This window comes from Triticum dicoccoides, chromosome 5B, assembly GCF_002162155.2.
Source record: "Triticum dicoccoides isolate Atlit2015 ecotype Zavitan chromosome 5B, WEW_v2.0, whole genome shotgun sequence".
Taxonomy (NCBI): Eukaryota; Viridiplantae; Streptophyta; class Magnoliopsida; order Poales; family Poaceae; genus Triticum; species Triticum dicoccoides.
In genome coordinates this window covers 426729864-426745356 of record NC_041389.1, presented here as the reverse complement: position 1 = coordinate 426745356, position 15493 = coordinate 426729864, and the positions used below count along the sequence as shown (strand labels likewise).

The window sequence follows — 15493 nt, the reverse complement described above, 5'->3', positions numbered from 1 at the left end:
ATGTGAATCACAGTCTACCCTCTACAGAATAAGCTGCATTACGTGAGTTCCCACGTTTTCCCAGTTCAAGAAGCCCGACAATGGTCGGGTCGACGATCCGCTATTCCGCGAGAATTTTGCGGGATGAAACAGTGAATCCCTGATCGAACGTGCGGATCGGAGTACTGGTTGGTTGGCTCGACGTACCTTTTGTTAGGTCAGGAGGGATCGTGGAGGCCTTTCTTTTCGGACCGGCGGCTTTGCACGCCCCAAAGATGGCAATAACCGGCCCGGGCTTGATCATTCGAAGGAAGAGCAGCAAGCATCGCATGATCCCGTCCCATGGGGACGTACCGCCCGTCGCGACATAATAAAAGAGCGCGCGAGCATGCAGTTAATGGCGCGAGGATGTATGTTCCAGTTCAGGTACCCTGTGGGAAGGACGCTCAGGTGGATTCGGTGAGCTTCCCTTGCCACTTCATGGCCTCCTTGGCAGTTCACGACAAGTGTAGGGGAGTTCGAGCTGCAGTACCGTGCTGGTACTGCCAGTACAACCATGGCATGATGGCCCGGCCGGAACCACCTCACTCGATTAAAACTTAAAAAGTGACAATCTATTACTCCCTCCGTTCTTAAATATAAGTCTTTATAGAGATTCCACTATGAACCACATACGGATGTATATAGATGCATTTTGAGTGTAGATTCACTCCTTTTTGCTTCGTATGTAGTCTATAATGAAATCTCTACAAAGACTTACATTTAGGAACGAAGGAAGTATACTACTACTATATATGAAATCTTTACAAAGACTTACATTTAGGAACAGAGGAAGTATACTACTACTATATGGCGATTGCCTGTGACAATTTGGCGGGGTATGATGCAGTAACAACCTTTTGGTGGTTCTCTGTATGAAAGTATTTGGCACCAGCTAGACTCAAATCATTTCAGCTTGAACAAAATTCCGAGGGAATCTTGCGTGCGCAGCCACACACCATTGCCACGCCATTAAATAAAAGGAAAGACAAAGGCCACCCTCCATTGCCTCTCCCCTCTCGGCTGGCCTCTGCTCACTCCCAACCTCCCCAAAGTCCCAAATAAACAAACAAGCCTCCCTCCCTCCCTATAAGCAACCGGCAAAAACCCAGCCAGCCAAAAACGCTCCCAAATTCTTATGCACCCTCGCCCTTCTCCTCCGCTCTCCTTTCCCTTCTATCGCTTCGTTCAGCAGAAGGGGAGGCAAACATATCCTAGCTTCTAAAATCGCCAGGAAAAGAGCTTAGCTTCCTTCGATCCCAAAGGGCTGCTGGCATTTGGTGCGTGTGCTTTTTCTCCTCTTCTTTTCCTAATCCCAAGGAGAGGAGAGGAGAGGAGGACGAGGCTAAACAAAAAGCTCAGGCGCCGCTTTGGCTAATGGCCTAGCTAGCCGCTCAGGGCGGCGTAGTTGGACGGCCGGCCTAAGGGGTGGATAAGAGCCAGAGGCTTTGCTACCGGCCTTTCCTTGCCTTTGTCACTTCGCCTCATTTGGTGGTCTCCTCTCTCCTTTGAGCCGCTCCTCCTTTGGCGGTGGTGTCCTCTGCTTGGTTTCCATTCCATGGTGGGCATGGAGGTCACCGGCTGTGGCGCTTTGCTCAGAGAGCTTCAGGTACTTGCTGCTCACCTTTTGCTTCGTGCTACTGCTGGTCTTGACTGAAGCAGACTTCTGTCTTCTGAAAAACACAATTTTCATCGTAGCGTTTTGTCTAGTTTTTTTATTTTTGCTACATCTTCTCTTTATATGTCGCTTCTTGGTGAATTTGTTCTTGCTGTATGGGCTTGTGGTAATTCAGTTCGTCTGCTTCATTTCAGAATAAAAGTTCGGCCGTCTCTTCCAGTACTAGGTGAAAAATCGTTGTTGGAAGTGCACTGTGTTTTGAGTGTTTTAAGTGTCCTCTGAGATTTGTGACTAGAGAATTGGGTGTTATTTTATTTTATTTTGACATGGAACGAGGGTTGAGTGTTATTGGGGTTACACAGGGCTGCGGAAAAGTCACAACTTTTTATTCCAGTATTGCGTAATAGCGTGAGCGAGTATTCCATGTGTAGTAGTAGTAAGTAGTACTCCCTCTGTAAACTAATATAAGAGTGTTTAGATCACTACTTTAGTATTCTAAATGCTTTTATATTAGTTTACGGAGGGAGTAGTTGTCTTCTTTTTTCTTGGTGGTGAGCTGCGCGGCAGGTGAACTGCATGCCTCAGGGCAGTGTGGCTTTATGGCGGAAGCTTCTCTCTTTTGTCACCTTTCTGGTTCTTCACTACCTCAAAAAAAAAAGCATTTCCTTGATTCTATTCGGCTTAGTGCGCCAGGCAGTTGAGGTGGGACAAATTAATCATTTTTTTTGTCAACCAATACTCTGTTTTTCACCTGTAATGCCATCATTTCGTTATGGCTTTTACTGTAAATAAAATATCTTTAACACTTATTAAGATGCCCAGGGGAGTGCATGAATCAGGCAATAGTAATGATCAAAATGCATTCTTTATTGATTACCTCTATTGCCTTAGCCTTGCATTTATTTGACCATGCATAAGATTGAAGCACCATTACTCATGCATGCCCTGTTGTTTCTGGCACTCAGCAAATCTGGGCAGAGGTAGGGGAAAGCGAGGGTGAGAAGAGCAAGGTCTTGTCAGAGATAGAGAGGGAGTGCTTGGAGGTGTACCGCAGGAAGGTGGACGATGCCAATCGGACCAGGGTCCAGCTGCACCAGTCTGTGGCCACCAAGGAAGCTGAGGTTGCATTGCTAATGGCTACTCTAGGAGAGCACAAGCTGTATCTCAAGGTATGCATACTAATGATGATGATGATGATGATGATGATGATGCACTAATTAGTTGGTTGTCTGTTGGCTTCCTGAGTGGTTGCTAGGTTCCCTCGAGATGATGGAATCTGGCTGTTGTTGGTAACATGCATGATTCAAGTTGTGGATTGCCTGTTTGCTTTTCTTTTTTTGTCAAAGTAGCTACTGGCTTATAGTAAATCTCTAGGCAACACCACCTTACTTTAATCTTTTTACTAGGATGCTTTTGTTAATTTATGATCGCACGCTTGCGCAGAAAGACAAGGGCTACGTGTCGCTCAAGGAACAACTCGCCGCTGTCGTCCCTGTGCTCGACGACCTGAAATGCAAGAAAGAAGAAAGGATCAAGCAGTACTATGATATTCGATCACAGATTGAGAAGATACACTCTGAGTTAAGTGAGCATAATGATAAGGCTGATCATGTCAACAGTCCAGCTGCTGATGAACATGATTTGTCGACGAGGATGCTTAATAGCTACCAAGCGCAACTTAGTGCTCTTCAGAAAGATAAGGTAAACCGTCATGAATAAGCCAGCTAATCTGAAACCTTTAGTTGCCTTTCAAAATATTTTGTTTCTTGCAGTACTTTTGAATAAATAGAACTGGCAGCTGCTAAGGAATGCGTGAGTATTCAGAAATGGTTCAACTCAGAAAAAAAATGCCTTCCTACATTTTACGGTATATAGTTTCTATTAAGTGATCAGATGATTAATTTACTAAGTTAGCCACTGCCATAGTGCCATGTAATCTGTATCAACTGTCTAGGGCTGCTGGTCATCTAATTTAAGTTACTTTAGGATTGAGTGTTGACTGGAAATGTTTTCTTGTTTTGCAATATTTTCAGTCTGATAGACTTCACAAAGTTCTGAAATATGTAAATGAAGTGCATTCTTTGTGTGGAGTCCTTGGAATTGATTTCGCAAAGACCGTAAATGGAATTCATCCCAGTCTACATCAGAATGGTGTTGAGCAGTCCAGAAACATCAGCAATGGCACACTGGAAGGCCTTGATAGCACAATATCAAATCTTAAAGCAGAGAGAAAATCTAGAATCGATAAGGTACTCTCAAGGTTCCTTTCTTCTCAGTGTTTTGTTATATGAGTTCTGTGTAGTACATTCTCAAGCAATCGATTACCTATAGATGAGAGACACAATGGAGTCATTATGTCACCTCTGGAAGTTAATGGACTCTTCCGAAGTGGAGAAGAGACAATTCAGCAAAGTAATCAGCATTCTCATATCACCAGAAGAGGGAATCACATCCGCTGGTGTTCTTTCCCAGGAAACAATCGAGAAGGTTTTACCAGCTCGCCTTTGTTTTTTTCCTTAGTATGCTGTTTATTGCTTATCTCAATCAGTTTTTTACAATTTCGGTGTTGATTTCTTACGCAGATGGAAGCTGAGGTTGAGAGGTTAACAGAACTTAAAACCAACAGATTGAAAGAAATTGTCACGAAGAGAAGGGCCGAATTAGAAGATATATGCAAGAATGCACACATAGAACCTGATCTCAGCACAGCCCCTGAGCAAACTAACGCTCTGATTGATTCTGGTTGTACTTTATGCATCTTGCTCAAGTACTATCTTGACCAGTGGTTGTTTTCTTACAATTGTGACTCTCTTGCCCCTGTTCCATTCAGGTGCTATTGACCCTTCTGAGCTCCTGGTGAATATCGAGTCACAAATATTGAAAGCAAAAGAAGAGTCACTAAGTCGAAAAGATATTATGGACAGGATAAATAAATGGATTGCTGCTTGTGATGAAGAGGCTTGGCTTGAAGAATATAACCAGGTAGTTTTAAGCTTATTTGCTTTGGAATTACAATGCTCAAATTCTGAGCATAGCATGTACACTTGTTGCACAGACTATCCTGCCCCCACAGGCATTTTCTAGATAATTCTGTGGTTCCCTAAATCATGGAAAATGACACCAAAGCTCTTTTGCAGGACTCGAAGAGGTATAGTTCTGGAAGGGGTGCTCATGTAAACCTTAGAAGGGCGGAAAAGGCACGGATTTTGGTCACTAGAATTCCAGGTAGGTTTTGATGCTGGAGATTATTCATGTATTTCAGTTTAGTTCAATGAATGACCCATATCTTTCTCAGCTATGATGGACAACCTGATAAACCGTACCTTCGCTTGGGAAAATGCAAGAAATAAGCCATTCTTATACGATGGGGTATGTCTACAATCTGATCAGTAGGGCAAGCATTTATCGTTTGTTTCTATAATTAATTGATTCGTATAAATGACTTGACAGGGACGACTAGTATCTGTTCTAGAAGAGTACAGACTTAACAGAAAACAAAAGGAGGAGGAAAAACGGCGATACCGGGTAGTGATTGTTTACCAAATCACCATTATTGGCTGAAAAATAATATGGCATATTCTGGTCTAAACATCATTTTTTCCATTTGCAGGATCAGAAGAAATTGGAGAGCATCCTACTTGCAGAGAAAGAAGCGATTTTTGGCTCCAAACCAAGCCCAAAGAGAGCAAGCAGCTTAACCAGAAAGACAAATGGGTACCGTTCAAATGGAAGCAGTAATGGACTAATGACCCCAACACCTCGCCGATCATCCCTAGGCAGTGCCACCCCTGAGCTTTCGACACCCAAATCATATTCCAGTCGCTATAATAGATACTTTGGTGATTCAAGGCGGCTATCCGTATCACAACTAAACTTCGGCGATGATTCACTATCAACATTTACATCAATTAGTGGTTCTGAACCAGAATCCCCTTCTATGGGATAATCTCCTGGTACTATCTCAATCTCTTCATGCATTTCTTCTAACAACAATCTTCAAGCATATTTGTTACCGATGATGGTTAAACAATGTGTTATGTTAACTTTTTTGCCAGGTCAATCTATTGGGTCAATTGCCAAGTACTTAGCATTGTAAATGGACCAGTGTGCTATGAAGTTTTTGCATTTGTGTGTACATTACTGATGCCATGTATTTAGCTATAGCTAGTATTGTTGACTAGTAAGCACTAGGTTGGTTGACTTGGTTTCGGGTTTGAAATTGATGTTCCGAGCTGATGGCTCTTTTAGACGATTAGGCGAAAGATGTAGTGAGTGGTTTAGGGGTAATCACTTGTACCATATCAAATGTCATAATTTATGTGACTGGCTTGTGTGTTGCAACCTTGCAGAAATAGTTCGAAATATATGTACGGATGTAATACTTCTGCAGTAGTTTCTAGTTCTTTCTCTTGTGCAATATGCATGTGGATTTCAGTACCCTTATTTTATGAGCAGAAAAGGCAGAGTCCATGCCATAAAATGCATTTGTGCTTCTCCCTCCCACCTTCCCATGTTTCTCAATTCCGCTTGGATGTATATAACATTATAACTGAATGGTGCTTGTGAATACAGACATTAAAGAATATGCTCTGTCGAACGAAATGACGGAAGCAAATTGATTAGATGAGAACTATGAATAATCATCACAGTGAATCAGATTCTGTGTCATGTGTGGTCCCATCGCATGAGTTGTGTCAATAAAGAAGTGCATTTTTATCGCTATTATAAACATGAACCGCATGGTGCAGCCTGTGATTCAGATTTCAGGGCAACCCCAGTTGATATGATGCAACAAAATATGTGATCATGAGAGATAACCTGGAGGAAGATGAATGCCGGCTGCTCGCTCCAGTGAGGACCCGAGCGCTTCGTCTCCGGCAAAACTCGATCTCCTCCATCTTCGTCTCCTCATTTCTCCAAAGATCTGCATCCACTATGGAACATTATAGAGGAAATGGTTATGTAGTTTCATATCCATGAGACAGAAAGTCCAAATTCAGATCCATGAGACAGAAAGTCCAAATTCAGATCCATGACGCCGATAACTGCCAGATAGATGCTTGCCTGCAGCCAAACATTTTATATTGGTTCCCTGCACACTTTAAACATATGACGAATCAGGGCAATTTTTCTGGAAAAAAAACAATGGATCAGGGTGCAATCAGTTCTTCTAATACAAATTGGCAGGTGCATGAGAAAGAAAAAGCTGTGATTGCCCCAGTACATATCTCAGTTACATTTCAGCATCTAACAAATGCAAATTTCTTCAGATCTCAGAATATGGGCCGATACATTTACAAGAAAAAGAAAACAGTTCTTAACGTAACAAGTTGAGATTCTCACTGGTGGAGCACATTCAACAAGAACTGACGACAAACAGATAAGAGTTTGAATTAGAGAATTAGGGGCAAATGAGTAACTCTGTCTTCTTTCCTTTCTCAACCAAATAGAAATAATTAGCATTTAACTACCATAGTAAGCAACTGCATAAATACATTATACATTCGCGACAAACAAATGTCAGTTGCAGAGCATTCCTTTCGATTCTCTCAGCACTCAGGATAACATGGTATACTGGGACATTAACCACCTTCCCACCTCTGGTCTATATAGCATCATCTACTCCTTCATAATTTTTGCCAGGTCTGCATGGTATACAAGCAACAACAAGAGATTGAATTGCTGCTGTGGTGCTGTTTCTATCTTGCTCTGCTAAATCAGAGTTTTATAATAAACATATACATGCTGATCAATGAATAACCGCCAGCCAACTCAACAGCATGACAGATGGTATCGCCCAGTTCATTGACTGATGTGGTCCTTACAAATTAATACATCATCAGGCATTCACATTTGCTATTACTCTCTCAATTCAATAGCATGAAGGGACTCGAGGGAGGAGCATGTTGTCAGTTGATAATAGCATTCCGACATATCCCAAAAATAATTACATCCTTTATATGAGGAACAATGCATCTGCATTCTGAGGCTAAATGCACATTGGACTAGGAAGTTGGTAAAAAAAAGGGACAAGTAGCATACCAGTAAACTACGCAGATTTCCGAAGTAGCCAGGACAAAATGTATGAAAGGGCAGCATCAACGGAAGACAAGGCAACAATGAACACCACAACGAGTATGAGAGTAAGTGCTGCCGTCCTCAACTGCCAATGACAATGATTTAATTAAACATAGAACGGTTTCCAAAGTAGCCATGGCATGAATGATGTAGCAACTTAAAAATCATGCATATGATACTAGAAGTCTAGAAGATTCATAGAGAACGAACATTGGACAAAATGAAAGGAATCATGATAAGGGCATAATTTAGTACTCCCTCCGTTCCTAAATGTAAGTCTTTGTAGTGATTCCACTAGGTGGACTACATACGGAGGAAAATGAATGAATCCACACTTAAAATGCATCTATATACATCCGTATATAGTTCATAGTGGAATCTCTACAAAGACTTATATTTAGGAACGGAGGGAGTACTACTTTATTGAACATAAATACATTTTGACTCATGTTGGTTCAAGCTATAAGGTTCAGAGTTTATCTACGCAAACTCGTCAAGAATGAACTATGCACACTGCAATCTTAAAACCAACCTACTGCATCACTCTAAATCACGTGTTAGAACTTAGAACACATCCTGAAACATATAGCAAACTCAACATATCCTCACAGGTTCACATTCCTTAACTGGTAAGATGATAGGGCCACAAGGGAATAGACTGCACTGTTAAGAATATATGACAACAGAACCTGGATAAAACCGACCTAAGAAATAATAAACTTTAAATGCAAGTGCCATACTGTATTCCGGAAGCCCGGCCATTCAAGGTGCTTCAATTGCCCTGGCTGCTCAGCCAAGAAAACCACCAAGTTCCTCACGCTCCTGATAACAGAGGGTAATTCTAATTCATCTCATCGTCGAACGGCACAAACAAGGGGGAGCAAGTCAGCAAGATCCGCACTTACACAGCGAATTCTCTAACCACCGCAAGCCACAGCGGCTCATCATCATCAAACCGGTATTGGCTGGCGCGAAGTCCCTGACGCCCATTGCCCGAAGCAGCCGCACATTTCAGCCGCTTGGCCGAAGCAAATCGGGGAAGAAGGCATGGTTGCAGCTCGGCAACCTGTAAGCGCAAACCATGTATATATATCACTAGCATAGTGGAGAAGAATAGAACAAGGGAATATGATTCTGGCGCCATGAAATCACGACCTTGAGTAGTGGAGGCCTCGTTAGGCCGCTGGGTCGAGTCAGTCTGCACCGCGGAAGCGGAGACGGGCCTGCAAACGAAGGAAACCGCGGGCGGAAAGTGAGGATCTGGCTAGGAAGAGGAGATGAGCACGGACATGGCGTCAGTGGGCGCGGCGAGCGGTTGGGACCTGCGGCGAGAGGCAGCGCGCTCGCGGCCAGTCCGGACATCCTCCCCGAATTTCTCGACGCGTGGAGTTTGGGCGGAAGAGAGGGTTGGGGTTTCAGGAGCTGCGGTGGGGGACGAGAAAATCCTCCGCCGCTGCGCGCGGCACGCGCTCTCGCCTCCCGGCGATGGATGCCACCGAGCCAGGCGGCGCTCGCAGGGTCCTCTTCCGGTTCGGCGCTGCGAGGTTCTCCGGCGTCGTGTGGGCGTGGAGAGACGGCGGTGGGTGGTCCGGCCGCCCTGCTGTTACTGGGCCATGTGCTGGAAACGAACCAAAGCGCTGGGGATGATGGATGATTTTCCTAGACGGCCCGTTATAGTGCCATGGCGGCCCATTTCCACAGTCTCGGGAGGCTACAAGAATTTGGAGGGCGCCCCTATGAAATCACTAAGGGCATGTACAATTATGACTTTATGAGGCACATAGATTAGCTAGGTTTTTCCTTAACCTTGCCTCCGGTCGTCATGTGTGGTTGGGCCAGCCCCATGACACAACTTGTATCCCACTCTCTGTGGACTTCGATGAATAAATTTTGGCCTAACCCTAAAAAAAAACCTAAGGGCATGTACAATTATCTCAAAAAAACTAAGGGCATGTACAATGGTTCTATCTTTAGAATGCCACGTAGGATAAATGATGAGGTGGAGGAGAGAGAAATCATAAGAGAAGGTTTGTTTTCTCTTATTTAAGAGAAGACAAGAGATGATCTCTTAGCACAATTTGTCTCGCCATATTTTTAAGAACAACTAATTATTGAAGATAAGACTAAGAGATGACCCATTGTAGACATGCTTTCTTGTCATCTCTAATTTACATGCAAAACTTAAGATAAGACTATCTTATCAACCATTCTACATGCCCTAACACTACCCACAGTGAGTACTCCCCATTGTAGAGGTATTAACATGTACTACTAACAGTAACATATGCATGTTACTAGTCAAGTTATTCCTCACTGTGGCTAGTCTAATTGAGGAGTACTGTGACACCCCTGATTCAATCGTACACTAATCATACACGCAAATGTGTACGATTAAGATGAGGGACTCATGGGAAGATATCACAGCACAACTCTAGGCACGAGTTAAAATAACACAAGATTTATATTACAAGCCAGGGGCCTCGAGGGCTCGAATACATAAGCTCGAATACAAACAAGTCAGCGGAAGCAACAATATCTGAGTATAGACATAAGTTAAACAAGTTTGCCTTAAGAAGGCTAGCACAAAAGTAAAAATGATCGAAAAGGCAAGGCCTCCTGCCTGGGAGCCTCCTAACTACTCCTAGTTGTCGTCGGCCTCCACGTAGTAGTAGGCACCCTCAGTGTAATAGCAGTCATCGTCGAAGGTGGCATCTGGATCATGGGCTCCACCATCTGATTGCAGCATCCGAGAAGAACGAAAAGAGGTGGGAAAAGGGGAGCAAAGCAACCGTGGGTACTCATCCAAAGTACTCGCAAGCAAGGATCTACACTACATGCATCGATATCAATGAAATGGGTAGTATCTGTGGACTGAACTGCATAATGCTAGAAGAGAAGGGGAAAGCCTAGCCTATCAAAGACTAGCATCTTCAAGCAGCTCCAAGCATCTTGCAGCAATCAGAAGAGTATATAATAGCATTTTATATTGAATAAACATGTTGTAGAAATAACGCGCAGAGATCCTTCCCCGACTCCCTGCGGGAAAGCAATCTCGGAGCCACAATATCCTTTACATGCCTCAGCATTCAGTATCCAGTTCTAGTTGTATCGATCGGGATACAACTCCGAGCGTCCGTTACCATGGACCCGACTATTCGAATAGATAATACTTCCCTGTAGGGGTGCACCAACTTACCCAACACGCTCGATTAACTCCGGCCGGACACACCATCAGGTCAGGACCGCCCTCGGCCGATAAACACACTGCAGTCCTACCTAGGCTCATCAGAGAGGCCAGCACGCCGGTCTACATCCTAAGCGCGCAGGGGTCTTGGGCCCATCGCCCTTTGCACTCCTGCATGTTGCGTATGCGGCCGGTGAGCAGACCTAGCCCCCCTTATACAAGGTGAGGTGTTCCAGTCCAACCCGGCGCGCGCCGCTCAGTCGCTGACGTCCATTGAGCTTTCGACTGATACATACGACGCAGAGTGCCCATACTTATTCTCGCGTGGTGGTTAGTGCGAAAAAGGCCAGAGGCCTACTCGGATCAAATATCCAAACCGTTAGTGAATTAGGAGCGTGCGGTAACGAGTAGAGACTCACGATCGATGTGACCCCCGTCGCTATTGGGGAACGTATCATGCAATTTCAAAAAGAAATCCTACGATCACGCAAGATCTATCTAGGAGATGCATAGCAACGAGAGGGGAAGAGTGTGCCCACGTACCCTCGTAGACCGAAACTGGAAGCGTTAGTTAACGCGGTTGATGTAGTCGAACGTCTTCACGATCCAACCGATCCAAGTATCGAACGTACGGCACCTCCGTGTTCAGCACACGTTCAACTCGATGATGTCCCTCGAACTCTTGATCCAGTAGAGGGTCGAGGGAGAGTTCCGTCAGCACGATGACGTGGTGACGGTGTTGATGATGTGATCTGCGCAGGGCTTCACCTAAGCACTACAATGCTATGACCGGAGGAGTAAACTGTGGAAGGGGGCACCACACACGGCTAAGAGAAATCTTGGTGTCCTTTGGGGTGCCCCCTGGCCATGTATATAAAGGAGGAGAGGGAGGAGGCCGGCGGCCTAGAGGGGGCGCGCCAAGGGGGAGTCCAACTAGGATTCCCGATCCTAGTTGGTCTCCCTTTCCTATTCCAAGAAGGGGAAAGAGGGAAGGAGAGGGAGAGGGAAAGAGGGGGCCGCGCCCCCTCCCCCTTGTCTAATTCGGACTCCCTTGGGTGGGCCCCACCCTGCGGGCTGCCCTCTCCTACTCCCTTATGGCCCATTAAGGCCCATACATTCCCCGGGGGGTTCCGGTAACCCCTCGATTCCCCGATAAATATCCAAAACATCCCGAACCATTCCGATGTCCGAATACCTTCATCCAATATATCATTATTTATGTCTCGACCATTTCGAGACTCCTCGTCATGTCCGTGGTCTCATCTGGGACTCTGAACAAACTTCGGTCATCAAAAACACATAACTCATAATACAAATCGTCATTGAACGTTAAGCGTGCGGACCCTACGGGTTCAAGAACTATGTAGACATGATCGAGACACATCTCCGATCAATAACCAATAGCAGAACCTGGATGCTCATATTGGCTCCTACACATTCTATGAAGATCTTTATCGGTCAAACCGCACAACAACATACGTTGTTCCCTTTGTCATCGGTCTGTTACTTGCCCGAGATTCGATCGTCGGTATCATCATACCTAATTCAGTCTCATTACCGGCAAGTCTATTTACTCGTTCTGTAATGCTTCATCCCGTAACTAACTCATTAGTCACATTGCTTGCAAGGCTTATAGTGATGAGCATTACCGAGAGGGCCCAGAGATACCTCTCCGATACACGGAGTGACAAATCCTAACCTTGATCTATGCCAACCCAATAAACACCTTAGGAGACACCTGTAGAGCATCTTTATAATCACCCAGTTACGCTGTGACGTTTGATAGCACACAAGGTGTTCCTCCAGTATTCGGGAGTTGCATAATCTCATAGTCAGAGGAACATGTATAAGTCATGAAGAAAGCAATCGCAATAAAACTTAACGACCATAATGCTAAGATAACGGATGGGTCTTGTCCATCACATCATTCTCTAATGATGTGATCCCATTCATCAAATGACAACACATGTCTATGGTCATGAAACATAACCATCTTTGATTAACGAGCTAGTCAAGTAGCAGCATACTAGGGACACTTTGTTTTGTCTATGTATTCACACATGTATCAAGTTTCTGGTTAATACAATTCTAGCATGAATAATAAACATTTATCATGATATAAGGAAATATAAATAAAAACTTTATTATTGCCTCTAGGGCATATTTCCTTCAGTTTCCCACTTGCACTAGAGTCAATAATCTAGTTCACATCGCCATGTGATTTAACACCAATAGTTCACATCTATATGTGATTAACACCCATAGTTCACATCGCCATGTGACAAACAACCAAAGGGTTTACTAGAGTCAATAATTTAGTTTACATCGCTATGTGATTAACACCCAAAGAGTACTAAGGTGTGATCATGTCTTGCTTGTGAGAGAAGTTTAGTCAATGGGCCTGCTAAATTCAGAGCCGTATGTATTTTGCAAATTTTCTATGTCTATAATGCTCTGCATGGAGCTAATCTAGCTAATTCCTCCCACTTTAAATATGTATCCAGATTGAGACTCAGAGTCATCTGGGTTGGTGTAAAGCTTACATCCACGTAACTCTTTTTGACGAACTCTTTATCACCTCCATAACCGAGAGATACTTCCTTAGTCCTCTTAGGTAACTAAGGATAACTTTGACTGCTATACGGTGATCCACTCCTGGATCACTATCGTACCCCCTTGCTAAACTCATAGCAAGGCACACAATTGGTCTGGTACATTGCATTGCATACTTTATAGAACCTATGACTGAGGCATAGGGAATGACTTTCATTTTCTTTCTATCTTCTGCCACGGTCGGGCTTTGAGTCTTACTCAAATTCACACCTTGTAATACAGGCAAGAACTCCTTCTTTGACTGACCCATTTTGAACTCTTTCAAAATCTTGTCAAGGTATGTACTCATTGAAAAATCTTATCAAGCGTCTTGATCTATCTCTATAGATCTTGATGCCCAATATGTAAGCAGCTTCACCGAGGTCTTTCATTGAAAAAAATATTATTTAAGTATCCTTTTGTGCTATCCATAAATTCTATATTATTTCCAATCAACAATATGTTATCCACATATAATATTAGAAATGCTACAGAGCTCCCACTCACTTTCTTGTAAATATAGGCTTCTCCAAAAGTCTATATAAAACCATATGCTATGATCACATTATCAAAGCGTATATTCCAACTCCGAGAGGCTTGCACCAGTCTATAAATGGATCGTTCGAGCTTGCACACTTTGTTAGCACCTTTTGGATCGACAAAACCTTCTGGTTGCATCATATACAACTCTTCTTTAAGAAATCCATTAAGGAATGCAGTTTTGACATCCATTTCCCAAATTTCATAATCATAAAACGCGGCAATTGCTAACATGATTTGGACAGACTTAAGCATCGCTACGGGTGAGAAGGTCTCATCGTAGTCAACTCCTTGAACTGGTCGAAAACCTTTCGCAACAAGTCGAGCTTTGTAGATAGTAACATTACCATCAGCGTCAGTCTTCTTCTTGAATATCCATTTATTTTCTATGGCTTGCCGATCATCGGGAAAGTCCACCAAAGTCCACACTTTGTTCTCATACATGGATCCCATCTCAGATTTCATGGCCTCAAGCCATTTCGCGGAATCTGGGCTCATCGTCGCTTCCTCATAGTTCGTAGGTTCATCATGGTCTAGTAACATGACTTCCAGAATAGGATTATCGTACCACTCTGGTGTGTACCGTAATCTGGTTGACCTACGAGGTTCGGTAGTAACTTGATCTGAAGTTTCATGATCATCATCATTAGCTTCTTCACTAATCGGTGTAGGAATCACTGGAACTAATTTCTGTGATAAACTACTTTCCAATTCGGGAGAAGGTACAATTACCTCATCAAGTTCTACTTTCCTCCCACTCACTTCTTTCGAGAGAAACTCCTTCTCTAGAAAGGATCCATTCTTAGCAACGAATATCTTGCCTTCAGATATGTGATAGAAGGTGTACCCAACAGTTTCCTTTGGGTACCCTATGAAGATGCATTTCTCCGATTTGGGTTCGAGCTTATCAGTTTGAAGCTTTTTCACATAAAACTACAAAAAAGACACATCCATGACATTTTGGGCTGAATGAATTTTTTCCTGTCATACTTATGACACTTCTATGACGATAATTGTGACAAAACCCGGTATCATCAAAGATGTGGTGGGCTCCTACTTCTATGACAAAAAATCATGACAAAAAATGGGCTTTTCGTCCTGGGCGGGCTGGAGACGCAGCTGCATGACATTCTTTGGGCCGTCCATGACGGAAAAGACCATGGTAGAAGCGAGGGCGAGGAAAATTTCGGCGAGTTCCCGGTTACGGTGGGTGGTCGGGGCCGAGCGATGCGCGTTTCTCTCGTACACGCACGCGCGTGGGTGCGAGGCGTTGGGCTCTAACTGAACCCGAGCGAGGCGTTCGCCTACTGAACCCGAGCGATTGCACTTCAGACTACGCATTATTGAACCCGAGCGATCGATCGATGGTTGTTAACTAAACCCGATCGAGCGATTCCTTCGCTACTGCTGCTAACTGAAGCCGATCGATGCTGCCTCTAGATGAACAGTGAGCGTTACGGGGG

At 43.9% G+C, this 15493-nt stretch overlaps 2 protein-coding genes across 7 annotated transcripts; one reads left to right on the top strand and one right to left on the bottom strand.

Moving 5' to 3' along the window:
- The first annotated feature begins 1029 nt into the window (after window positions 1–1029).
- Window positions 1030–6053, top strand: LOC119309898 (65-kDa microtubule-associated protein 6-like). Of its 2 annotated transcripts, XM_037585800.1 has the most exons (13): window positions 1030–1627; window positions 1831–1862; window positions 2602–2805; window positions 3080–3337; window positions 3670–3885; window positions 3968–4123; window positions 4219–4378; window positions 4467–4618; window positions 4774–4861; window positions 4932–5005; window positions 5087–5161; window positions 5247–5589; window positions 5692–6053. In XM_037585800.1, the coding sequence occupies exons 3-12, from the start codon at window positions 2770–2772 to the stop codon at window positions 5580–5582; spliced, it is 1551 nt and encodes a 516-aa protein (XP_037441697.1). In that variant the 5' UTR covers window positions 1030–1627; window positions 1831–1862; window positions 2602–2769; the 3' UTR covers window positions 5583–5589; window positions 5692–6053. The 2 variants fall into 2 exon arrangements, with proteins under 2 accessions (XP_037441697.1, XP_037441695.1); XM_037585798.1 differs by lacking the exon at window positions 1831–1862.
- Window positions 6054–6541: 488 nt separating this feature from the next.
- LOC119309899 lies at window positions 6542–9343 on the bottom strand. Of its 5 annotated transcripts, none has more exons than XM_037585803.1 (6): window positions 9037–9343; window positions 8870–8937; window positions 8620–8780; window positions 8455–8536; window positions 7679–7799; window positions 6542–6560 (listed from the first exon to the last, which is right to left on the bottom strand). In XM_037585803.1, exons 1-5 carry the CDS (start codon window positions 9074–9076, stop codon window positions 7686–7688), a joined length of 465 nt encoding a protein of 154 aa, XP_037441700.1. In that variant the 5' UTR covers window positions 9077–9343; the 3' UTR covers window positions 6542–6560; window positions 7679–7685. The 5 variants fall into 5 exon arrangements, with proteins under 5 accessions (XP_037441700.1, XP_037441699.1, XP_037441701.1 ...); XM_037585802.1 differs by lacking the exon at window positions 6542–6560 and adding an exon at window positions 6572–6735; XM_037585804.1 differs by lacking the exon at window positions 6542–6560 and adding an exon at window positions 6572–6728.
- Between the last annotated feature and the right edge of the window lie 6150 nt (window positions 9344–15493).